The sequence below is a fragment of the Apteryx mantelli genome, chromosome 3, assembly GCF_036417845.1.
Source record: "Apteryx mantelli isolate bAptMan1 chromosome 3, bAptMan1.hap1, whole genome shotgun sequence".
Taxonomy (NCBI): domain Eukaryota; kingdom Metazoa; phylum Chordata; class Aves; order Apterygiformes; family Apterygidae; genus Apteryx; species Apteryx mantelli.
The window spans coordinates 8,964,575-8,991,351 of NC_089980.1; the positions used below are offsets into that span (position 1 = coordinate 8,964,575).

At 42.6% G+C, this 26,777-nt stretch overlaps 1 protein-coding gene across 1 annotated transcript in view; it reads left to right on the top strand.

Moving 5' to 3' along the window:
* Positions 1 to 26,777, top strand: part of TTBK1 (tau tubulin kinase 1) — a 101,381-nt gene that overhangs the window by 22,006 nt on the left and 52,598 nt on the right. The window contains exons 4-6 of the mRNA XM_067292652.1: positions 4,392 to 4,465; positions 7,927 to 8,067; positions 9,831 to 9,935. Coding sequence (XP_067148753.1) covers positions 4,392 to 4,465; positions 7,927 to 8,067; positions 9,831 to 9,935 — 320 coding nt within the window. The remainder of the gene's footprint in view (positions 1 to 4,391; positions 4,466 to 7,926; positions 8,068 to 9,830; positions 9,936 to 26,777) is intronic.

The window sequence follows — 26,777 nt, forward strand, 5'->3', positions numbered from 1 at the left end:
AATGTGGAAGCGGGGACAGGCCACTTGGGAGGAATATAGGAACGCTGTCAGAGTGTGCAGGGATGGCACTAGGAAGGCCAAGGCCCATTTGAAGTTTAATCTGGCAAGGGATGTCAAGGACAGCAAGAAGGGCTTCTTTAAATACATCAGTAACAAAAGGAAGAATAGGGAGAATGTGGGCCTGCTGCTGAATGGGGCAGGGGCCTTGGTGACAAAGGATACAGAGAAGGCAGAGTTACTGAATGCCTTCTTTGCTTCAGTCTTTACTGGTCAGGGCAGCCCTCAGGAACCCCAGACCCTGGAGGCAAGAGAGAAAGTCTGGAGAAAGGAAGACATTCCCTTGGTGGAGGAGGATCAGGTTAGAGATCATTTAAGCAAACTTGACATCCACAAGTCCATGGGCCCTGATGGGATGCACCCACGAGTGCTGAGGGAGCTGGCAGACATCATTGCTAGGCCACTCTCAATCATCTTGGAAAGGACATGGAGAGCAGGAGAGGTGCCTGAGAACTGGAAGAAAGTCAGTGTCACCCCAGTCTTCAAAAAGGGCAAGAAGGAGGACCCAGGGAACTACAGGCCAGTCAGCCTCACCTCCATCCCTGGAAAGGTGATGGAGCAGCTCATCCTGGATGCCATCTCTAAGCATGTGGAGGAAAAGAAGGTGATCAGGAGTAGACAGCATGGCTTCACCAAGGGGAAATCATGCTTAACCAATCTGATAGCCTTCTGTGATGGATTGAGTGGCTGGGTAGATGAGGGGAAAGCAGTGGATGTTGTCTACCTTGACTTCAGCAAGGCTTTTGACACTGTCTCCCATAGCATCCTCATAGGCAAGCTCAGGAAGTGTGGGTTAGATGAGTGGACAGTGAGATGGATTGAGAACTGGCTGAATGGCAGAGCTCAGAGGGTTGTGATCAGTGGTGCAAAGTCTGGTTGGAGACCTGTAGCTAGTGGTGTCCCCCAGGGGTCAGTACTGGGTCCAGTATTGTTCAACATCTTTCATCAGTTACCTGGGTGAAGGGACAGAGTGCACCCTCAGCAAGTTTGCTGACGATCCAAAACTGGGAGGAGTGGCCAATACACCAGAGGGCTGTGCTGCCATTCAGAGGGACCTGGACAGGCTGGAGAGGTGTGCAGAGAGGAACCTCATGAAGTTCAACAAAGGCAAGTGCAGGGTCCTGCACCTAGGGAGAAATAACCTCATGCCCCAGTCCAGGCTGGGGACTGACCTGCTGGAGAGCAGCTCTGCGGAGAAGAACCTGGAAGTCCTGGTGGACACCAAGTTGACCATGAGCCTGCAATGTGCCCTTGTGGCCAAGAAGGCCAATGGTATCCTGGGGTGCATGAGGAAGAGCATTGCCAGCAGGTGGAGGGAGGTGATCCTCCCCCTCTACTCAGCCCTGGTGAGGCCACACCTGGCGTACTGTGTCCAGTTCTGGGCTCCCCAGTACAAGAGAGACATAGAACTACTGGAGAGAGTCCAGCAGAGGGCTACTAAGATGATTAGGGGACTGGAGCATCTCCCCTGTGAGGAAAGGCTGAGAGAGCTGGGCCCGTTTAGCCTGGGGAAGAGAAGACTGAGAGGGGATCTTATCAATGTGTATAAGTATCTGGAGGGAGGGTGTCAAGAGGATGGAGCCAGACTCTTTTCAGTGGTGCCCAGTGATAGGACGAGAGGCAATGTGCACAAACCGAAACACAGGAAGTTCCATCTGAACATGAGGAGAAACTTTTTCACTGTGAGGGTGACGGAGCACTGGACCAGGTTGCCCAGAGAGGTTGTGGAGTCTCCATTCTTGGAGATCTTCAAAAGCTGTCTGGACACAGTCCTGTGCAACATGCTGAAGGTGACCCTGCTTGAGCAGGGGGGTTGGACTAGATGATCTCCAGAGGTCCCTTCCAACCTCAACCATTCTGTGATTCTGTGATTACTGGTAGATACACTCACTGTTTGGGCTTTTGCCTCGGTGTCCATCTCCTGGTGCTCTGCAAGGTGAAACAAAACCAAGTGAGACTTGCAGCATGCCTGCAAGTCAACCAGGCTGGTCTGTGTGAATCTATATGGATTTAACAGGCTACTCAAGCATGAGTGCGAACATGAGTAGTCTGTCCATAGACACTGTGCAGATTGCTGGTATGCTGAAGCACACGGGTATTAGAAGCTCCCAGAGAAACATATTGTCTCTATCTGAGGTTAATCTGTTGTCTAAAAAGCCACAAATCTGGCCTCAAAGGCAACTGCAAGGCCACATTAGCAGGCAGTGTAGCCTGTTCCCTCTTGGTAGATCCGAGGCCAGGATGTGTGTTGCATTCAGGCAATGTTTCAAGGAGTTCCTTCAGGAAAGTCAGCTTCAGCCAGTAGGAATCTATAGGTCAAAATCAACAGTGAATTTACAATGAATTTACAGATACTAAGAAACAGGTGGCACCCAGTACTCATAGACACAGACAGGGCGTAGGCATGGTATGTGAGGAAAAAGAAGCAAGGAAGATTGGGTATCCTACTAGTGATGCTGTGATGTGTGCTGAAGAGGGTACTCTCCTGATCTCTGAACCTCTTCTCCTGAAATATGATGAATTTGCTGTTCCTTGAGGGCTTCTGGTTTTGTACCTTGTACCTTTTAGGCCTGAGTGTATTTAAGCAACCTTAAGTCTGTGCCAGGGGCATAAAGGACAGCAGTGATCTGTAGCCGCAGTGCCTTCCTGTGCTTATCTAACCAGATATAGATGGGCTACTGGGGGGGGGGGGAACAGTTATTTGTAGGATGGCGCGTATTTTTGTTTTGTTTTGCTTAAGCCTGTTCTTCCAAATGGAGTAAGGGGTAGCCAGGGCCTCTGTCCCTCCAATTCTGGTTGCAAGCAGCTGTGTTGTTTCCTTGCGGTAGAACAAATGTGGGTGCTCCACTGTGGGACACCGCTGGCCACTGGAGGGCAGGCTGCTGATGCTCTTACCGAGTGCGTGCAGTTGGAGCCCCATATTCCCTGCCTGTATGCAGTGTTCTGGTCAAAGCTCTGACTCTCTGCTGTGAAAGCTGCTCTTCCTCTCCTGCTGCCCTCCAGTTTCCAATTCTATTACCTCTTACTGTCCCAGACCCTTTTTAGTGCTACAGCCCTACAGACTGCACGAAGAGAGCAGTAGCAGGGTCCCAAGGGATTTACAGGCAGTGCAATTACTGATTACTGCATGTGTTCATGCTCTCATTTTTCATTTTTAACTGGGAACTATGAAACAAAAAGCTTTGGTAAAAACTAATTAAAATTGCCGGTGCTCAAGCTCCACCAGAAAACATAGGGCAAAGCTATGCAATGATACCCACCCTCTTCCCTGCTTAGAAACCCCGTCAGGAGCCAAATGTTCACCAGTGTCATGTGCATCAACCTTAACTTTGTCATCAACAGTCTGCTATTAGGGAAACACACATGCATCTGTTTCCCCATTTGCTAATACAGAGAGCATATTGTCACAACTACATCATGGGTCAGGATCTGAAGCCACAACCTCCACTCTCTCCAGAACATACTGCATTTTTTGAAGGTAGGTCTTGCCTAGAGCCACGTGATGAAATGAAGACATTGCGGCATCACTTCTGTACCAGAGAATCAACTTAAGAGGGCTGGCAGAGTGTTGGCTGGTGACTGGTTGGTTTTGATTTTGCCTGGATAGAGATGGTTTGTTTGTAACTCAGTGCAAGAACTTGACATGTAATTGCATAGATTTATTTTCTTCTTTAATTATGAAATTGCCTTTAGCAACTTCAATGTTTTAATAGAGTTTGTCATAACCATCTTTCTTCTCCAGATGTTTCTGGCAATCAAGCTTAGGGTTTGTCTGTGCATCAAAATAGCATTAAGTTTAGCTGTTTCAGGGTAAGCAGTACTAACAGGGCAAATGTGGTGGTGTGTAGAAGTGAGCATTTACTGAATAAAGGTGGCCTAGGGAGCTTAAGCATGATGCAGGTGAAGCTGTGAAACCATGCAGTAGTGTGTGCTACCCATGGTTTAGTTCAGGGCTGGTGGTAGTTTTGGTGGTGGTTTTGTATGCATGTGGCAGCTGTATAAACTGCAGTCTGTCACACTTCCACTCATACTCTACAATATCACTTTGAGGATTCAAGGATTCTTGACACTGGTTTCAACTTGTGGTTGTTTACATGGGCTTTTTTCTTGTTGAATGTTATAGTACTGTCCTGAGGCATGGGGTTGTGGGAAGTGGAAACAAAATCAGTCTACTCTGCAGAACTCTGCTTCATGTCATTTACAGTTGCAAGCCCTTTATTAGAAATCATTTCTCTAAAAATCATGCTCACTGGGTAGTTATATTTTCTTATGTTTTGTCTTGTTTCTGTTTTTTCTTTTTTTTCTTTTTTCTTTTTTTTTTTTTTTTTTTGCAGGGAAGGATCATGTTTGCAGATTTATTGGCTGTGGAAGGAATGAAAAATTTAATTATGTGGTCATGCAGCTTCAGGTGAGTTGTGTGCTCCCCTCAAACAGAGATGGCATCCCGGGGAAGGATTTACAGCAAGAGAATAAAGCCAAGCATTGGAGCAGAGACCTTGTTGTACATCGAAAGTGGGTGGAATGGGAGACAGTGAGAAGGGTTGATGTTGCTGTGATCCTTTTGGGTAGGTCAGTTCTCAAAATATGCTAGAGTATTCCATAGCTCCACTTTGGTTTTTAGGATAGCTTTCTGTTTGTTTTCTGGGGAAAACACTCGATTCAGAATGCTTGCAGGAGCCACCGTATCTTGCAGCAGTGGCTGCTGGTTGAAATAGCTCCTGTTGAGCTCTGAGATGTGGTGTTCAAAGTATCTGTCTTATATCAGAGCTCAGAACTTGGTGGGAGTCTGTGGCATCTCACTAGGGGCATGGTCCCCTCTCTCTCTGAGAGAGAGTGGGCTCTGGCTCCCCATCCCTAACAAGCTCCGCAGTAGCCTGACTTCTGTTATGGAAGCACATGGTTAACGGTACTGTTAGCCACCTCCTACTATGAGAGTTAGCCAGCTGAAGGCTGGCGTGGTTCTGTTTACACAAGCCACACTAACGGCAAGAGTTGCAGGGAGCCCTGCGTAGTTCAGCATGAAACTTTACCACATAAGCTTACATGGGTAGATCTTCATAGCCCAAATACGGTGCTACTGTCGCAAAAGCAGCTGTCCTCTGCAGCATACAGTCACAGGAGAAAAAAGCTGGTGAGGAACAAATGGGAATTTATGTCTGAGCCAAAAACAAATGGAAGAAAGGCCTTTAAGGAGATGGGGACTGTCCCTGGCTCAGAGGGGAATACTTTCAAACTAAAACTGCTGTTTTCTCACACTGGTGCCTTGGAAGCTGGCCTGTTTCAGCACCTGACATAGGGGCAAGTGCCCTGTCAAGTTCTATCTGTCTTGTAGCTTGTAAGATCAGAGCTTCACTGTGCAAAGCACTGTATGATTATACGTTACAAACCTAACCTTCCTCTGAAGAGCTTACAGCATGTATCATGTTTCTTATGTATAGTCTGGGTAGTAGAACATGCTGAAGGAAAGTGAGAAGGATGAAGTAGTAAGTAAAAGAAGGAAGCTGCTAGTATAAACTAGAGGATTATTTTTAATTAGTGAATGAAGTAAAATAGACACCAGCAGGCCCCATGTCCAGTTTCTAACATTAAACTCTTCCCTCTGGATGTCACAAGCGAGGAACATGAAGGGGAGCTGAAGGACACACAGTGGGTATGTGAATTGAGAGTTTTCTAGGTATGTGGAAGAACAATTAAAAAGATGCAGAATTGCTCAGGGGAGAAGGAGGTTATGATGGTGGTGAGAGAGAAGAGAAATGAATTCTGTGCAGGGCGTTGTTTAACACAGGATGTGGACAAGTGGGAAAAATCAAGCTTTTTTCATTAATATCTTGTGAAGATTCTGAGGATTACTTATTATCCATAAAATTTAAGTGCTCAAGCAGGGACTAAAGCTTTCAAGTTGACAGTACTTCTTTTAAGCTGTAGTTCTACTCCAAAAAGTGGGTATATGAAACCAGTATATTTCTGAACCATGGGTTTGCCTTCTGTGCACTTTTGGCAGCACAAATTCTGATGTTAGGGACAGGAGAAGCTTTTGCTTTCTAGCTAAACCTGGCTGTGGCTGTAGTATGAGTGTGAATAGGATTCTCAACAGGGCTAATTTGAAGCTCATGGCAAGATAAGATTTCTAACCCCCCAATCCTGTCCTTAACAAGCCTGTTGAATATGACTATACGTTGGAAGAAAATTTTTTTTGCACAGAATCCCTTACTTTCTAGTCTGGTTTTGACAACACAACTGAGCTGATAGAGTTGGCAGAGCTGAAATTGTTTCATTATTTGCAAATGAAGACTTTGTTGTTTAAAGCATAGCTAGTTTTGCACCATCACTCTTCAGGCTAAATTTCCCTTTCTGCTTCAAAGTACACTGCTCACGTATCCCTCTGGACACGGTGTATTGCAGTTCTCCCTTTCTGTGCAGGAGTTGTCTTCAGTCACTGGAACTGTGGCTTCCCCTCTGAGCCTTGCAACTCATTGCATGTGCTGTTTCTCTGCCAGCGTGGAGGCGTTTATTTGCAAAACGCTAATTTTCTGTCTTTCCTTGAGGCAGTAGTGGCCCATCATGACATTCCCATGCTTTTGGTTGCTTTTGGGACTGGAGAACAGGTCTCTGAGACTGACTCCTAAACCTGCTAGGGGAAAATCATGGCTTAATAAATAGCTATTTCAATATGTAGCTCTGAAAAAAATCTGCCTTGCCCTGTTACCATCGGATAAGAGAATCAGTGTCCAAGAAACAGTGAAAAGAAAGATCTGCCATCAATTCAGAAGCTCAGATCTTTCAAGGTAGAGATGACAAATCTGTCTGCCAGTAATAAACTGTCACCTATACAGAAGAATTTATTAAAAGAAAGAAAGTTAAAACTAGGCTACTTTTGTAGTGTTTTTGTTGTTCATGCTAAGAAGCAAATCTGGGCCATTTGCTGTGCCTTGGCTTGTATCTGTATTATATGTGAGCCTTAGAGCAAACTGTTTATTCTTCTGTGCTCCAAATGTGTTTGTCACCAAATGTGTTCATTGATACTTTGGATTAGATCCTGAAAGTTAACTGGCCTGTATTAAGTGTGGTTGGTCAAGGGACCCAGAGCCTTGAAGTGAAACAGGAGCAAAACAACTTGAGCAAAAGGTCAGATGCTAAAAGAGCCAGTTGCAGTTGTCCCCTTAATGTCTTTCAGTGTGTTGGGAATTGGGAGTGGGTGGATGAATTGATTAACATTTCACTGGTTTGGAGAGCAATTTTGGTTTTCTCATCAAATATTTGGAATCTCTTCTATATATGTTCTGTCGTGAACTTAGTTTGAATACATGTGGACTTGTATTATAAGTGTGTATGTTTTTGCAGGAGCAGAGTTGATAGGTTCTGTAGTACAGTGTTAATCAGCATATCCCCATAACTCTTATTTTGTGATGTGATGTGATTTTGTGATGATGACATGTTCTGTGAACCTGTGGACTTCCGTGTATGATTGTTTTGATCAGTTGATACATGCTTTAGTTTTGTAGAATAGAGGGGCACTCTCTCATAGACGATACTCATTTTAAAACCCTCTTTCATTTACAAATCAAAGAACGCTGTGATAGTGTTATAGCTCATAGTGTGAGGCATTGCTGCCCTTGCCATGCCTATTTCCTAAGTAATAGAGTCAGCTGGCTTCCAAGGATATCAGGCTGGTATCTTCTTATGAGCATATGCATCATTTAAAAGTTAAAATGAAGTATTGGAAGTTTACGTACAAGAACTAAATCAGACATAAGGTGAGACACCTGTCTGATTAGCATTTTTACTTTCACTGGGATGTGTCTTAGATCTTGCAACTGTGAAATGTTGTGCTCTGGTGTGCTGGTTTAAATGTTATATTGACTGTTTCAGGGCCGAAATCTTGCAGATCTCAGAAGAAGTCAGCCTCGAGGGACCTTCACGCTGAGCACAACGCTGCGATTAGGCAAACAGATTCTGGAATCAATAGAAGCCATTCACTCTGTGGGATTTCTGCATCGTGACATCAAGCCTGTATGTTGTTTTGGAAATTCTCCTTTTGGTTGTATGTCTGTCTGTCATGCTTGAGTCAATAAAGACAACCTGATGGCTTGAGCATGGGCAGATCTCAGTGGAGGCATTTAGGCCTGCCTTACACTCCCACTCTCTCACACATTGACTATTTTCTGTGAGTACACAATAGTAATATGGTATTGTCATTCCTTTAAGTGCACAGCAAACTAGTTTTTGTTGGGAGGGGCCACTCCATTGTGGGTTAGTAGCCGTCAGTCATATTTGTCCCACTCAAGATCACATGATGAAGCAATCTAACTTCAAATATTCGTCTGGAGTCCAACCAATTATTATTATAAAATGGGTTTAGAAAGGATGTCTTGCTGTGTGACCCATCACTCGAATAAATGCCATTTCATGTATTCGATTTAACTGAATAATCCTTTCCATTTTTTCTGAGCAATTGCCTAAAAAATTGGAGGACGGTTTCCAAAGTATGTACCACTGCAAAGTGGTATGTGAATATTGCCTGAGCAGCTGACCCTTTCCTTCTGCATATGCATGTGTCTGGGAGCGGCTGCCTCTTGTGATGAGAGTGTGCTAATGAAGTGTGTGCTGGGATATCAGTCTTAGTGTGTCTCCATGTTTTTTGGGTGAAACATCATAAAAACATGCTAGAGATTCAGCAAAACCTCCCCTGTGCAAATTGCAGGGGAGTCGTCATAATGAACTCAGACAGTAGAAACAGTAGTAGGACCAGGTTTGCTGTCCTGTCCCTATAGCCTTTGAAAGATGTAGCACTACACCCAGAGTTTGGTCTGGGTCTCTTTTTTTTCTTTTTTTTTAAAAAGAGTATTACACCTTTATATTTACATCAAAATTGATGTTTCACATTCCTCATTGCTCGCCCATTCCCTTGAACATGGGGTGACCTAAAGGGGCCTTTTTGTTCCCAGTATGGTGAGTCATGGTGTTGGTCATCTGCCTAGGTGAGGCACAGTAGTTCCAAGTCTCACTATAGGAGCCAGTCTTTTTCCTGAAGCTCTTCACTGCTTGACCTGAACACTTCTTGCTACACCATCACTGTGACTATCTTCTTTCTTGTTCTATTTACTGCTTTAAAATCAGCTGTTCCTGGCTGATCAGATTCAGCTGAAAAAGTAGCTGACTGGTTGCTAATGAGGCTGGGCTCAAATCCTTTAGCAGCCTTGTACCATGGTAAAGCACCCAGCTTTAAGATGGGGATTAAATGATGGCTGCTCCATTTGCTTATTGTCAGTTTATTTACTAAGAACCAAACCCAGTGTTTTTAGGTGTCTGAATGTTCAGAGAAGTTCAGGTAATGTGAATGGAGATTTTTAGTTAATTTTTTGGAGTTAGGGCAGGATAATGCACGCTAGCAGCTGAACCATGAAGAGAAGCCAGGAAGCATTTTGCCTACAAGTAACTCCAGCCTGTTATGCAAGTGATGGAGATCTCACTGCAGAGCTAGTGGTGTGAAATGTAACTTTCTCATAGCAGCTGAAATTTAGCTAAGCTAATGTGAATTTTAGTTATTTTGAGACTCCACAGTCACTTCTCTGCAAAGTGAACCTCTTAACATGGCAACAATTCTCCTCTCCATGAGATGTATCTTAAAATCCCTCTCTGTGACTCATGTTACCACCAGAGATGTGTGGGGCTGTATGGCAAAATTTGGTATACAAATGGTCACTCTTACCAAGTTGCTGTCATCCAACTGATTGTTGACTTTTTTTATTATTTTTTAATTTCTTTTTGTCCAGTCCAATTTTGCCATGGGCCGCTTACCTTCAACGTACAGGAAATGCTACATGTTAGACTTTGGTCTGGCCCGTCAGTACACCAACACCACTGGTGAAGTCCGGCCAGTAAGTAAATTTTAAGTAATTTTTTTCCAGTTCTACTCCTGATTGGGCAAAGAAAAGTTTTGGTTTCTTTGCTGATTTTATGATTGTTATGCTTGGTCATTATATTGAATTGCATTTTCTACAAGGTGAGAAGCAGCAGGAGGTGACTTCAACTGAGTTGGGAATCAGAGAAGGGATGTTTGCTTTTGTCTCATAAGATATAGATAGATAGATCAATCTCTTCCCCCGCCATCCCAGGCTAACCATGTTTTCCGCAGGCTTAGAGTACTTACAGAATGCGTGCTCACCAAGCAAGAGGGCAAGCCTAATGCTACCTGTGCAACTTCTGTAGCCCTAGAAGACTGTCCTGCTTCAGTTCTCTGAGGGCACAGTCTGGGGAGCAGGGTTGGTGCATTCTTAAAGTTCTTTATGCAAAAAAACAGCAAGAAACTAGATGCTGATCTGATCTCCAAGGTTGAGCTTACTGTGAACTAAAGCCTGTAACCTACCCTTGCCTGACTGTGTTCTTGCGTCTGTTGTCCCCTGCATGGATTTCTTAGCAGCCACACTGAAATATTCCTGCTAGGAGAGGAGGAAAGAGCAGGGGAGCATAACTTGCCCCACCTGGCTTTTGTGCTATCTTCAGTCCACCATGTTATTTGGAGTCACCCTTAAGGATGCAATAAGCTTCAGGTGCTGTAGGCTGTACCATATCCCAACAAGTTGCAGTCAGAGCACTCCTAGATTTATTTTGGAACACAGCACAAGCATGGAGGACTCTAATAATCTCTCTGCTTATCATCCTAGGCTTATACCTTTTTTTTTGCACATCTTTTCCATTTGCAAGATATTAGTTGTTCCAGAATGTGTTGACAATATAAGGGCTAAATTCAGAGACTCTGTAATGCAGGAAATGGTTGGGGAGTGCAGGAGGGAAACAAAAGTTAGTCAACAGATTTTGCCTTGGGCAGATGAACACAGCTGGGGGACCTTTTTTTTTTCTTCTTCTTTTTTAATTCTTTCCAGATTGCCCTTTTCAAAATGCAACCTTTCTATTCCTTCCATTTTCTGTAGTCAGAATTCAGTCCCATCATGGACTGAAACATTACTCCTGAAACTTGATGTTTGTTTTTCTACTAAATATATTGTTCATTGTTTCAATGAAGCAACTATGTTTTATACCTGTATTTCATGTCCCATTATTTGAACTATATTCTTTCTTTACAACTACGACCATTTTTTCCAGTTGATTCTTCTTTTGGATTCCCCTCTTTCCTCATTTCTCCCACTAATTTAAAATGACTTCATTTTTATTTTGCTATATATTTAGAAAGTATTCTCAGGCCCTCTTTGTGCAAGCAGCACTACATCAAGTCTGGCCATTTTTAAGAGCAAAGAATTCTTCAGCTGTGTCTCACGCGGGGCTTATGGGTTCCTACGTGGGTTGGTGTGGGTGTGCATTAGTGTAAGACTTTATGAGAAGGTGAATCTTAATTCTGGTCACTCTGCCAGTTGGTAGCTTGCTGCAGCTGGGTCTTACAGAAAGAATAATAACGCACAATCTTTTCTAGGAAGAGATAAGGGAATCTCTGTGGGAAGGGAGTGTTCTCTGTTGAACATGATATAAAGACTTAATTTGTTCAGGGTGTGGGAGGTTCATATGTGCTAAAGTCCCATGTACCTGTTCTCCTACACCACACTTCAGGTGATGAGGGTTTTTTGCAAAAATAAAACAATAAAAATTCATAAATATTTACTTTGATTCCTTTCAACATTATGCCATAGTTATTGGGCTATTTGATCCCTTTTTGTGCCTGTTGCCTGGTACCACTGAGTCCAACTTACTGGACTGAGATATTTATCTAGAGAAGCATGGTGCTCGAAATTATTGCCCAAAGGAGTACTGCCCATAAAGTGCACTAAGAATTAGGGAAGAAATAGGGTGAACAGGGATGTGAAAACAAGTGAAATGAAATTTAATCAGATGAAACAGTTATTTGGTCTATGTGTGTTATAGTTTAGTTAGATCCAAGTATCTGAAGATTAAAAGCTCTGTGGATTCAGCTCCCTGTGTGCATACAGAATTAATGACAGAGGAGTGTGGTGAACTTGCAGGGTTTCTTTTGTGTCTTAAGGAGAAGGTGTATACACAACCTACTATGCGCCTTTGTAATAGGCTTGGCCTAGCCTGGTTGTTCCACTGTGAGGGTTTTTTGGTTTGGTCTTTTTCAGGTGTGCTTTTGAATGCCTCTTAAATTGATTTTAGGCTCAAAGTGCTCTCTGGGGCAACGAGCCAATTCTGGGGAGGATGAAGTCAGGGATGCCCAAGGTGGTGTTAACAGTCATAGCATTGAGGAGGTGAAGCACTTGCACCTTGCCCTTGCCGCTGCCTCGCAGTGGCAGAACGAGGAGGCATGGAAAAGTCTGCTCTGGCAAACAGCCTTCCACAACCACTCTGGAGCTGGGCCTTAGTGACTGAGCTCAGGCAGAAATCCTGAATGCTAGTTTAGGAAAAAAGATACTTTTCAGATGTATTTAGTTTGTGTTTTCTTATATTTTTTCCTTTTTTTTTAATTACAAACTTAATCTTTTATTATACCAAAGAGAGACTATTTTAAGCTGTTAATATGGATTCTTCATTCTCTTTCAGTTCCTTTATCTATGAGGAATAAAGCTCCTAGATTTATAACGTGATCATGCTGTGATCGTCCTATTTTTCTGTGATTTGGTTCTGAGATATAATACAAAAGATGGGGAGCGGAAGGAGCTCACTTTCTGCTTTTCTGGAAACGTGTGAATTTTTCTCTCAGTCATATTCATTTATTAACAGATTTTTTCTGTTTGAGTAGCCTCCCTGCAGTTTTCTATGGTTTCAAGAGCATTGCCATAGTTTATGGATAATACCATAAAAGGTATTTTCTTTTCACATCCTCTGAAATTCATAATTTCAGTCTTGCTTGTCAGCTTTTCAGAGATCTTGTATGACTTGTTAATGATACAGATGGCAGACTTGGCCTTTAGGATTTTTTTTTTTTTAACATATCTTTTGCCTTCCTCTTTTTTTTTTTTGTTAGTTTTCTATTTTGAAAACACATTTTCATTTTGGAAAATGGGAAAAGCCAGCAATTCCATAAAGTAAAATGCACTAGAAAATTGTTGGCACCAATTTTTGTGCAATTCACAGATGCCAAACAGTAGGAAAATTTTGGACATCAAAAGGCAAGGAGCACCTTGCTAGACAGATTGGCATAGGCTGTCTCTAAGAAGGTCTCATTCTCATTTCTTAGAGATTGATTGAAGCTTTGAAGTGCATTTCTGCTTTCCATGATCTTTGTTGAGCATTAATTCCTCTGTCTTCAGTTGTTACCACTCTGGCTTTCCAGACCCTCTTTGAAGGGCTAGCACAGTAGCTGTTAGCTAGGGAGCTGGTACCCTGCTGAGCTTCTGCTGAGTATTAACAAACTATTTTGCTGATATGTTTTTACAGAGGGCTGCTACTTGATAATTGGACTTGATTCCTCAATATTTGTGATGTTATGGGTCATTTGGCACAGTTGAATCCAAATTTGTTCTGTGCTTCTAGGAAAACAAAACTGGTATACCTTATATGGGGTGCCAAAATTAGCACAAATACTACTCTTTGGAGAAAAGCTGTTGCACAGATTTGCTTTCATGGGAATGGTATCACCCCTCTACCGTTTGGCGCTTGCCAGATCTTGTAAAATTCTCCTGGATAACAGTCTGTGGAAACTTGCGATGCACCCTGGAGGCACAAGATTGTTGGAGCCAGGAGCTGTGTGCAGAAGCATCAGCAACAACCTTGTCCTCTCTTAGTGACTAGAGGAATGTAGCTGCTCTCAACATTCTGATTACTTAGTGTTTTTTGAGAGCTGTAGAAGTCACTGTTTGATAATTACTCAGTTGGACGGGTAGAGCAGATGTGCGTGAGTCATGTGGCCATTTGATGTCCGTTGTGTGCTGAGAGCTTTCTAGGGCCTGACTGAACACTGTTGCTTTGGCTACCATCAGCAACTCCACCATCTGGATTGGAGTCAACAGCCTGTCTAGCAAGAGGACTTGGGCTATTATGATAAACAGGACAGACTGCCAGTGGAAAAACCTTTAATCTTTCCAGGGGGGTTTGCTTTCAAACACTTGTAGTTGAGAACAGGGAAATGAAGGAAAAGAGAGGCAGCTTGACAAGACTACTAGAGGAGATGCTGATTTCCTTACTACTCCTCCCTGCTTCCCCTCTCTTGCCCCTTCCAGTATTCTCTCCTGCCTGAAAGGTGGCAAATATTGGTTAAGATCTGTGGTCTGTAGTCAACAGGATATATTTGACTTGGGATTTTCCATTTCTTGCTGGTAATTCACAAAGTATTTTGGTCCATTATCCTTAGTAATATTCTCTGGTACTGAATATGTACATATTTACTGAAATAGAGTGGAAAAATGACTTTGTGACAATGAATATGGACATCTCCTGGGCTGTGAGACTCCCGAGATCCCTGTTCTAGGGCATATATCAGTATTTTGTACAAAGTTGTAAAGCTTGAGTGAGAGAGACTGCAGTATGTCTGCTTTCTTTCTACCCATAGCTAATGTTTATGGCACTGTTCTGTCAAGTGAGAGATGTAGGAATTCCTGTAGCAGAAGAAGGTATTGAACCTGAGACTTCCAACTTCTGGGTGAATGCACTAATGCTGGAGAGAAGAAACTGTGCTCCTGTTCATTGTTGTCCTCTTTTGCAACTCTGGACCTTCATTTCTTATTTTTGTGGTTGTTTTCAGTGCTCTCCACAAAACTCCTGTGGTTTTCATCCTGCCATGTTGCCTCTTCAGCAGATATCAGTGTGATGCAAGCTGCTGTGAGTACCAGGGCTAGCAATTGCAAGGCTTCCTTCAATTGCATAAAGAAGGCTTTGTCTACTTTCTTTTCTTGATCAGGCAGTCTCTAGCAGATGCTTACCGTTATGTTACCTGTGTTACTTGGTGCTGATCACTCTACCTGTCAGTGATGACTGTTTCATTATCTGTTCCAAGGAAAACTGTACATTCAAGCCATTCCTTTGCAACCCCTCCTCCTCACCTTCCCAGCCCGCCCCTCCTAAAGAGGCTTTGTCCATCCGTTGCAGCATTCCAGCCGTGCAAGCTATCCCACCAAGTCTCTGTAATCCCAATGAGGTCATAATTCTGCAATGGCACGTGGACCTCCAAGTCCTCATGTTATTTTTGCATGTGTAGGAGTTTGTGGACAGGCACTTGAGATGGGCCACCAGTTGTGCTGCTTTCCCAGGGGAAGCATGAGAACCTCCATTGTTCTCCCCCCTGGGGGCTTCCTCACAACCTCTGTTCTTTTGTTTCTCTTCGGGTTATGGTAAACCTCTTCCAATGTACCTTGTTTAAAGCCCCCCTCGGTAGGTTAGCAGACCTGTTGGCAAAGATGCTCTTGCCAGTCTTTGTCAGATGGAGCCCTTCTTTCTCCAGCAGTCCTTTTTCCTCAGAGAGGGGCCCATGGTCATAGAAGCCAAAGCATTGCCTGCAACAGCTAGATGTTGACCTACAGGCTGCATCCATTCCTACCAATGCCTTTCTCACTCACTGGCAGGATTTAGGGGGACACCACCTGGGACCCCCTTTGTCCATGCCTCCAGAATCATATAATCTCTCTTGATATACTAAAGATCACCCCTGACAGTGTTGTTGGTGCTCCCATGAATGAGTAGTAAGGGGTTAATAGTCAGAGGGCCACACAAGCTTTGGCAGTCTGTCTTTGACATCCCAGATCCAGGCCCCCAACAAGCCACAAACCTCCCGAGACATCAAGTCAGGCCAGATGAGTGCCTCTCTTTCCTTTAGGGGCAAGTCTTCAGCATCACCCACCTTTGCCTCTTGGCATGGACGTGTGGTTCAGGCTTAGTTGGCTCTGAGGCCTCCCCTGGCAGGTCTTGTTCCTTCTTACCTATTCCCAGGGTACTACATCTGTTCTGTAATTGCAGATCTGCCTGTGGAGTAGGAACCTTCCTTCTGTTGCCAGAAGTCAGTTTCCCCTGCTCTTGGGAGTCTCCATCTGTTGCTCCTTTGAGTGTAGCTGCTCTTGTCCCTTCTTCTTGGCATTGTAGGGATCAGAATCTCTCCTTTCAGGGGCTCTGTGAAGACCCTGTTTTCTCTTTTTCATCTTCCTTGATGCTACGCAATCTGCTCATCTCTTCCCAAAGCTCCTTCTCCTGGTGACTCCGCAGTGGGACCAGAGCACTCATCTTACAGGTGAGGCCACTGCCAGTCTAAGCCGCAGCCTCAGGGAGAGGCACTAGGTACTCTCTGCTCCCCAAAGTGGATAGCCACATCCTCCCTTAGGGGCTCTATCTAGGTTGAGATCTCTGATATACCAAGGACAGTTGCTCCAGCCAGTCACGAGGACCATGCCCCATGGCACATCAACACCATCACTGCAGCCTCAATCAGGCCCATGCTCTCCTGAGTAGAGTTTCTGGCCCCTCTGCACCCTTGTTGTGCTAACTGCTGTCACAACTGCTATGTCCCCATTAGTTCTCTGTTTACTGTGCTTATTATAAATACTACAAATAAAGCAAAAATTTAAATCAAAGTTTTCGTGCTTTTTTAAACACTGAAGAATCCCACAGTGAAACTCTCATCTATGGGAAATCAGGCTTTGAGTTTTGCTGATGACAGAGCTTTCTTATCTCATGATATGACAAGTAATGTAAGGGCTGGGGGCAGCACATCTTTAAAGGGCAACTGTAATAGTCACCACTCAAATCGGAGAGAAACATTCTTTTGCAGTGTGATTTCTTTAAGTGTAGACTTGCTCAGTGGCTGATATTTTTGAAAATCCAGATGTACTGTATGTATACAGTCAGCCTTGTCTACATGCATGAATGCTTCAGAGAACACTATTGGTGATGTGTTGCTTTCCCTTACAAAAGCTGTACAGATTTTTCTTAACTACATCCTAATTAGCCACATATCTACTAATTTTGTTCTTTAGGGGAGTTTCAAGTATTCATTCTGGCGTGTGGGGTCTGAACCACCATTATGCTGTTTAAAAATTAGCATTGCACATGCCAGATTCCACAGAATGCGGGGGGGGATTATATGTGCCCGATTACACGGACCCTTTCTACAGGTATCCAGAAGCAACCTTTTTTTTTTTTTAGGAGTGGAGGCAGGATACCAGACAAGATGCATCCAGCCAGTGAAGCAGTTGTTATGATCCATATGGAATACAATGGTGAATGCGACAAAAGGCACTTTTTTTAGTGCCTTTATACCTATCTAGACAAGATAGCACAGTTGATAATGCATAAGGTACCATATATACCAGTTTCAAACAGGGTTTTGCAGATCTAAGCAATATTCAGAAGAGAGTAATGAGAAACTTCTATGAAGCAAGATCCGAAAGACTGTGATTGACCTGAGTGAGAAGATAAATAAAGGTCTGTAAAATACGATAAAGTCTAGAGAAAGGAAAGGAAGGGCTTCTGTTCTTTCTTTGGTTACATAGGAACAAGATATTCAGTGAAATAGGTGGTAAATTTAAACCAATAAAAGGATACATTTATTCATGAGGTGGCACTCGCTGCCACAGGTAGTCAGTATGCATTGGAAAGAGTAATACAGAGTACACTTGCAGAGCAAAAACTGTAGTCTAAAGAGCAGTGATATGACAGAGTGTACTGTGGTAAAGATAAGGGCCAACTGTGGAAAAAATTGCCGAAAGTTGTTATAAAATAGAATGACGAGACTATAAACTGGCAGATGAAGTTCATTGTAGGTAAATGAAAGGTGATAGCCATGGAGGTGGAAAGCTGGTTCTAGTTTCACTTATATGATGATGGCTTCTGAGCTGACAGGTACCACTGATAAGTGAGACCTTGATGTTATGAAATAGCTTCATGAAAACCTTGGTGTGATACTCAACAGCATTCAAGAAGGCAATCAAATATTAGAAGTCATCAGGAAAGGAATGCAGGACAAAACCGAGATCAGTATGGTGACATCTGATGAGATGGAGATGGCTTTTCAGACTTCTTGCAGAGTACCTGAGGGAAAACCTTAGACCTTGGGACTGACCTGAGGTAAACTTGAGTGTCTGTTGCCCTCATTTTTGCAAAGAGCCTTTCTCTTAGTGTTGGTCATAGTGTGATGGTAGCAGCACTTGCTGGTATAGGCCATCTCTGCCAGTCCCCTTGATTAAAATTAAAAGAGCTTGTTCTAGAGTGCTTTACTTGTTAGCCCCTCTCCTTTGAGATTTTTGCAGTTGCCTTCACTTTGTGATTACATGTGGAAAATTAGGCAGTAGGAAAAGGGTGCATATAAAAACTGCTTAGAAACATAGAAAAGATTGAGTTAAAAGAAAGAAAACTGGTGTTGTTCTCGATAGGGATGTTCTTCCTGCAGAAAGCCTATGCCCCATATTTGCCTATTTGGGAAGAAAACGGGAAATGTGAGTAGCTTGGGAGCAGTGTCATCTTGCGCCAATCTGGCCTTTGTCCTACCGCTATAGAGGAGGCAATTATTTCCTTCCCTTAATACTTGAAGCAATTGCATTGCTTCATCCAAGGCCACTGTCCTTGCTTCTCAGACTTTTTTTCTGCACAGGATCTTCACAGGATTCATGCTATTCTATGTTTTCAGTGCATAGGGGTTTTTTATTGATAGATTTGGGCTGATGTGTTTATATACTCCACAATCAGCACAAGGGTTCCCAGTCAGGCTGAATGGTCTGATTTGAAGTGAACAGGACTTAAAGCTGTGTGTTTCTTAGTCATGGAAGGCTTGGAGGTCTGCTTCAAAAGAGGTGGCTTACTGAGGGTATCTGTTACCTCAGCTATAATTAATAACTGCTTTCAGATGTAGAGGATATTCTACAGAGCCTTGTCTCTTCTATGAAATAGGTCGGGGGGGGAATGTCTGTTTTGTTTTTTTTTTCCTTCCCCCCCCCCCCATGAAAACATGCATTTTGGGGTAGATCCCAGGAACTTCCATCACAAATTCAATATTTCAGGATACAGAGAGCTTTTTAAGAATCCAACCATTATTGTCTCTAGATGCAGCTTTCTGCCATCGTTCAGATAGGGACAGGAGCAGTTTTACTCCTGTTGGTGTCCCAGTTATACAATCCACTTTTGCCATTCAGCGGTGTGCTGTAGGCATTCAGTGTTGGTGCATATTATAGGACAACAGAGCTAAGCCACCGAAGAATGGGTTGAAAAGTTGTATTTTTAAATTCTTGGTGGTGTCTGGTACAGAAAGAGTGCAAGAAAAACTTCCATCTTGCAATCATTTTCATAGCTGAGAGCTGGACTAGCAGAACGTGTTTGATATGGAGAACTAAGGGCTGACTAGAAAATTTGAACCAGGAGGGGAATGTAGACATGAATGTTGTTATACAGATAATATGGTGAACAGCATATGCTTGCATAATGAAGGTGTTTTGTTCTTCTGAGTCAAGAAGGTCTTCTGTGCTAATGTGGGTCAGCTTTTGGGTAATTAACTCTTGGTCTTTGTTAAAGTTTGCTAGGTTTATCACTAATGTACATTACAGACAGCACTGTACTCTTCCTCTGCATGTGACACCTTGCCTACAGAAATGTGTTCCCTGTGGTTTCAAAAATTTTATTTGCAAGAGATCAAAATTTCAGCAACTTGGTCTTAATTATTTATTTGAAACTAGAGGCGAGGTTACGCTTTTCCAGGAATCTGTCTCCTGCTTGCAGGATCTGACACAGTGCGGTTATGCTCAGCAAGCGCTTTTTTTAGTTTAGTCAGCTGCCGCCCATTGATTAGATCTCGATCTCGTGTGCTTCAGACTGCACTGCAGTAGTTTGCAGTGTTTTGCTGGAGATACTGTACATGTGCAAGGGCGGCTGTGCCGTTCAGTGGGCAGAAGGAAGCGGTAGACAGGACAGTGCATAGCCTGTTTCAGTGAACATGATGAAGGCTGCAGAAATGTGTCAGCTAATTGAGAAATACTTTTATTTTCTGCATGTTATGGAAAATTAAACTCGCTGGCCACCATAACAGGGTCTGACCCTAGGTTCCCACTGAGGCAGAAGTTCAAAGTCAAATAGGAGTGAAATAAATTTTAATGACACACGTGCAGTAATTACAGCTCGAGCTGGGTGCCTCCAAAGAGGGACCCCGAACAAAGAAATCCCTGGGTGATTATACCCTTACAATCTAAATTCCCCAACCCTCATGTGACAGTTTGGACCAATAATAATATTTAGATCTGGGGTCTTCCCCTTCTTCGTTCGGTCCCTTCATTGTCTCTAGGCAGGCTGCTGCTTTTCTTATTTTCAAGGTTGCAGCTTCTGCTGTTGGTTGTAACTTCTTTATCTCTCCAGCTTGCACCAGCTCTGGGGCCATCCTTTACTTAACCAGGTAGAAGTTCATCATATTATCTACACTTTTACAGCCTGATGCTAGTGATTAACTCTAGACTCCAGTCCAGTATTCTCTAACATGCATGTCTGTGCACAGTGTTAAAAATAAACTTTACTGCAGTGGACAAGGTATTAGAAGGAGAGAGTAGTACTTCTTTTCTGCTGAGTAGTTTTTCCCCACTGGAAGATGAGCTATAAGATAAGAAAAAGTATATGAACTCCTACATCCTAAGACCCCAAATATTCTAACTTAGAAGCCCAGTTGCTTTTACACTTACTTCGTACTTGAAATCTGTGTGTAATGTTACTGATAAGATTAACATTTTTACAATAGAATAAACAGATTTGTGGAGCTGTAGTACTTGGAGTACTGTATTAAGGGATGTAATTTTTGTCTTGAACTTTGTATTTTAAAAAGGTGATCACAGAAAAGGCTGGCAAAACAAAACATAGTCACATCGTTTCATATAGAGATAGAGAAAAAGGAAAAAATGGACCTATGTCTTTAAATAAAATCACGTATTTGTTATATTACAGAAATGCCATTTCTGTGGGGATACATTAGTTATAAAACACATCACTGTGAAGATGATTTAAAGATTCTGGTTTTTATTCCACTTGTGCCTTGTGGAGTAGCAAACTTGGACTTGAGAAGAGAGTTGGCATTCTGCTTTAAAACATTACAATTACAGAAAATCAGTGCAGTTAAAATTAAATGTATGGAAAGCAGGCTAGCTGATAGATTTGAGAATCTATTAGCAAGTAGGGACCCTTGTATCTGATATATATTGGGTTATATTGTTGTCCTGTTCTTGATAAAGTACTATTTGATAGCATGAACAAGGAAAAAGCAAACTCTTATATGGGAAAGCATGTAGATACCACCATACTGGTGAGCTGATGGTCTGGATAGCATAATAAATAAGGTTCAAATGGGCTTGAGTTTAAGACAGTCAACTATGCAAGTTTGAACATCCAGGAAACAACAGTTTATAGGATGGTCAGTTCCATCCTGCAAGGTGATGTCTCTGAAGATGCCTTAGGAATTAAGGCAGAAAACAAGCTGAACATGCATTCCCTGTGTCACCTGACAGTAGCTATCTCAAAAGGCCAACATTTTCATTGCATGCATTAGCAGGAGCATGTAGAAAAGTACAGAGAAGTCACTAGTAAGATTACTACTGAATACTGTATCCATATTTTATGGTGGGTTTGGAGTCTGTATATCATTGATGGCTTAAAAGTATGTATGTGTTGTTTGTGCTGTGATCTAAAGATTTGCTCACTGTGCCTTGGTCTCTGCTGGTCCTTGGGCACCAGCATGAGCGCAAAACAAGCTGCTGGCCTAAGGTTTCGGTTCTAACTTGCGTGGCTTTGAGCAGTGTTGAATGGTTTCATCAGACATCTTGCCATAGGCTGGGGTTGCTGTGTCAGACCTTCAGAGCCTTTGTTCAGTTTCCACTCACTAGAGAAATACCTCGTGTTCTTGGGTGCCAACTGTTCCATAGTAAGATTCCTCAGGTCCCCTAAATGTCTTTTCTGAGCATGGCTTAAGCCACCTAGTTATGACAGTGCATTGCAATAAGATGATCCCCCTGAAGGGACAAGAACTCACAAACTAGGTGTTTCTCTGCTTTCCTCACCTGGAAGCCTGGGTGCAGTGTGGGTGACCTCAGATAACCTGTCTGATGGTTGGCTGGTTTCTTTTATGTAGCTGCTCTCTGGTTAGAGCTCTTACATTACAGGGGAAGGGAAGGGAAGGGAAGAAAGAGCCAGGCTAAAATCCCATATATGCCTGAAAGGAATTGAGAACTGCGATCCCATTTTCCATTTCTGAGTGCCTTTATTGCCAAGCTGCAGCAGGGATAGGCTACATCTGAATGTGTCAATCCTTCTGGTTAAAGCTGTTCAACTTGAAGCTCTGATTATTTTTCCTGCTCGGCTACACAGAGAGGAACAGAATTATTACTCTGTCCAGTGGTGAGGGAACAGGGGCTTCAGTTCCTGGACAAGTGAATGTTGATTTGAATTGGAAGTCAGGTCCCCCTCCATCAGGCAAGTGCCCTTGCTGTCAGGTTGCAGAGTAATTGTCACACATTTTCTCTCTCTTGGTAATAAATATTCAATTATTCTATGCAAAATGGATCCTTTCCAAATGGATATTTTTAAAGTTTCATCTCAAAACATCCTGTAGTTCAGGGGTGAGGGTGTACTCTGGAAGGAGGGAGATGTGGTTTCCAGGTCTATCCAGAGGGTGGAGGAATGTGAACTTAGCTCTCCTGCATCTGAGTGATTGCCACTGCTGTTCCTTGTCCTCTGCCTCTTGGTAGGAAAGGATCATCTTCTCCACCTGACTCAAAGAGCTGTAAATCCCAAATGAGATGTGACTAACTCTCTCTAGAACTCTCTCCAAAACATTTCCTACTGGCTATATTCAATTTCTCCCCCACTCTGTGCAATAGCTTGTGGAAAATCTATCCTTATTTACTTAGCATTCCCTGTGCTTTCTGCAGAGATCTTTTGTGCTACTTGTTCCTCTAGGGGACTGTGTACCTAAGAGACAAGTGCAGCAACTGAATGCTTTGAGGCTGAAATTATCTTGTTTGTCCAAGAATTGAATGATAAGTGAACAATAAAGGATTACTGCTGGAATAAGCTTTTGATTAAAAAAAATTGCTTATTCTTAGTCCTATTTGTAATGTGTGAAATGCATCAGATAAATCACTGTCATCCTCATCATTCTCATCTGCAGCACAGGTTCTGGTGCTGGAATCACGCAATGAGCCTGTTGGTGCATATTATTCAGAAAGACAAAATGTTCACTCTGGTCTTTTCTGATGTTAAAGTCCATTGGAAGTTATGAATTCTCATAAAGTAAAGAAGGAAAGATAGCAGTTTAACTCATCTCCGTGGTGTCTGTTGCTTTGGAAAGAACAGTATAGGACTGTTAAGTAATCTTCTCAAAATTGAATATAGTTGTAAAATCTGCAGATGTCTTAGAGCTTGCACATTTTGAGGTAAGAGGGATATTGAGATTCAAATAAGAACAATTGGGTTGATTGCTTTTGATTAGTTGATTTCTGCTGGATTAGGTATCTCTGAGCCAAGGTCTTTCTTCAGTTTACTGAATTATGTATTAAAGTCCATTGTAACATTAGTTCTTGCCTCTGATTGAGGTGGCCCTCACACTTCCAGAATATGTAGTTCACGTTTTAAGGTACAGTGACTGTTCACATGGCCTAAAAGCAACACTTTGCACGTTCATTCCACTCTCTTTCAAACCACCATGCTGCATCCCACCATAGGCAGCTGAGACATCGCTATTTCTAGATGGGGTTCAGCAGCAAGCAGCAGGGAAGGGAAAGTCACCCAAAGTTGGCAGTTGTGAAGCTCATGAAGTTGTCAAGCTGGTGATATAAGGAGATGGTGCTTGCAAAAAGAACCAGAAATATTGGATGGAAGCCCCCAAAAAATCAAACTGGGAAGGGGACATCGCTGTTTATTTTTAGAAACTAAGCACTGATGTTGGAAGTTGTCCTGGGTTAAAAGGGCAGGATGTGTTTGTGAGAAGGAGTGAATCCAATCACTGTTTTTTAATCAGTTTGTTTTTTTGGGTGAGGAGGGGAGGTTTGGGTATCAGGTATTTTTACGAAGGAAAACCACAGTAGAACCATGAGACTAGCCTGTGGTTGGGCTGTACCTATCTCAGCTCTCAACTTTTATTTTTGTATTTTGTATTAGGAGCAAGTGACAGGTGAGCAAGGGGAAGTTGGCCTCTAGAGGGACCCCTCTCGCCACACTCTAGAGCTTTCACAAACCACAGAGACTTACTCAAGCTTTGTGTCTAAATAAAACCAAGTACAGCATGGGCAACAGTAATCCCAGGCCTGGGAAATATGCTGGGAGATGACAGCAGCTAAACAAGAGGCTCAGATTTCAGGAGTGGTGCAATATTGAATTGTGGGTTTTTTTAATTAATTTCTGTTTTTTTTTTCCATTTTGTTGTTTTTTTTATCATGTTTTTCTTTGGGTTTCTCTCTGTTTTACAGTTCTTTTGGGCTCTTCTTTTGAGGCTGTGTTTGATGCGTTGGCTTCCCATCCGCTGCTCGTAACCATCTCTGCTATGAGTTGTGAGTGAGCCATCATCATGCTTCTGGGTTTTCATTTTGTTTTGTGCTTTTGTTATATATGGGATTCCAAATTACACCTGTTTTTCTTTTTTTCCCCTCATGATATGTTTGTTTTTCAGCAGGATCGTGACAGCTACCTAAATGTGATGCAGAGGCCAAGAACACTTGGGATTCTGCCTGAAGGGCTGGGAGACATTTGGGAGGGTGCTGGAGACTGATTTCTTTGTCACTTTTGTGGTTGCGGAGTCAAGGAGAGGGGAGTTCTCCCACATTACGCTTTTCTCTCCAGCTTCCTGTATTTCTTAATTTCTGACTCTCTGTTGGGATAAAATATACTGCTGTCATTAGTGATTCTGGAAAGTACTGCTGTTTAAATTAGCAACTCAAAATGCATACGAGAAGTGCAGAATTTGTCTGCGATGTGACCAACGCTACGGAAGAGGTGGAGACGCATGTCCCCTCATATCCCCTGTAAGCCTAACTGGTGGAAGCATGAAATGCCTAGAAGTGAGTCACTTAAAACACAGATCATCACGAGTGTTTCGACTGGAGAGTGAGGAAAAGCTGATGAGTGCAAAAGAGCATACACTTTGGAACAATGCATCCACCATGTACAGTATTTTGTTAGCTAATTCTGTCCTGTCTGGAGATAACGCATATGACCAATATACTGCAAGGAACACAGAGTACAGTTTTTGCTCTGCGGTACTGATCTAACACATTCTCCAAAGCTAAAACTCATTTTAAACCTAGCTTCTAACACAAGGCAAGATACTTCATATCTCTGAAGTCTCCCTGACAGCTCTATGTAAAATATTCCTTAGCTTGTGCGCTAGATGCAATCTGAATGCAGGAAGAGACATTTTTTACCCTGATCAGCATTTTTGATAGTAATGCTGATGTGGAAAAATTAGAAAATAAATCATGTATGTTTTTAAAATTATATTTCAGCTTTCTAGCTTTTTACCTTTTTATCATTTTAGGGATTCAAATCAGTTGGATTATACATGATTCCATAGTTTAAAGTTCCTAACTGTTAGAATTTCAGTTCTTACACAAAATTTTTCCATCAGGCATGAAGATATAACGTCTTTTGGTTGCATAGCCCACACCAAATGTGTCTGGAAAGCTGGAATGTTTTATCCAAGCTTTCCTCCACTGTTGGATCTATGCAGTGGTGGGTTGAAATTTATTAAGAAGAAGAATTGAAATGTGTAAAGAAATTATCTGGAAAATGAGTGTTGATGAATTCAGAAGAAAAGTTGGTAACAGTTGGATATACAGTGTGAGCTGCAACAAGTGCTGAGGCAGGGCTGTTTGCTTGGATGAAAAGTATGATATCTCCTGCTCTCCACAGTCATGCAAGCATTTGACTGCAGTGGTTAGTGACACAGTCAAAAGGCATGAGTAATTGCCTTGTGACTGGCAGGGCAGTCAAATATGGTTAAAAGGAGGGGAAATCTTTCTGAGAAAAAGATACTGTTAATTCAGTTAGCATCTGCCTGCTTTGTTTAAAGCTCTAAACATCCTGTCAAAATAATTGGAAAGCTAGAATATCAAGTCCTGTGCTATGTAAGGATTTCATGGTAAAGGGTTTCAGCCTTGCTCAGCTGCAGTGCTCTCCCTTCAGTGAGGCAGCACATCACAAACTGTGAGGCAGCACATCACAGAGGATTGGAGAGAGCCTTTTGGATTCAACTGCAGAACTGGGGTGATGAACTCTTTCATGATGGCCATGGGACAGAAGCACGCTAAAAGATGGCTAGGCATTTTTTTCCTCTTCTGGAAGAGGAGCAGAATACATTTGCAAACTGCCTGGAAGTTGTTTTCAGAATGGATCTAATTTAGAGTCTAGAAATACTGTCTGCAAGAAATAATTGGTATTGATCTAAAGATTTTCAGAGACATTGCTACCCATACTGAAACCAGCACTTGTGGCAGTGGATTCAGTTCGCATTTGACAGCTGAAGCCACTGAGGTGGGTAAAGAACCTGAGAGACATCCTCCCCTGAATAACAAACATTGAGAGGTATTTGTTCCGAAAGCGTTATGGATTGCACACTAGAATTATTCATAATATGCTGTTATTCTATGTCTCATGAAAAGTTTCCAAACATGCTAGCTTCCACTTGCAATGGAAAAGAGGATTGTTCTCTTGCCTTTGGAAAGGTAGAGGAAGTCTTCACTGATGATTGATTCCAACAGATACCTTCCCATGGCTAGGCATTTCTGCTTTTCAGAAACTCTCATCCTCTGGTGGAATGCTGAAGAATATTTTGCAGTCATTTGCCAGTGGGAGTCCTCAATGCATGCTCTGGGAAGAAA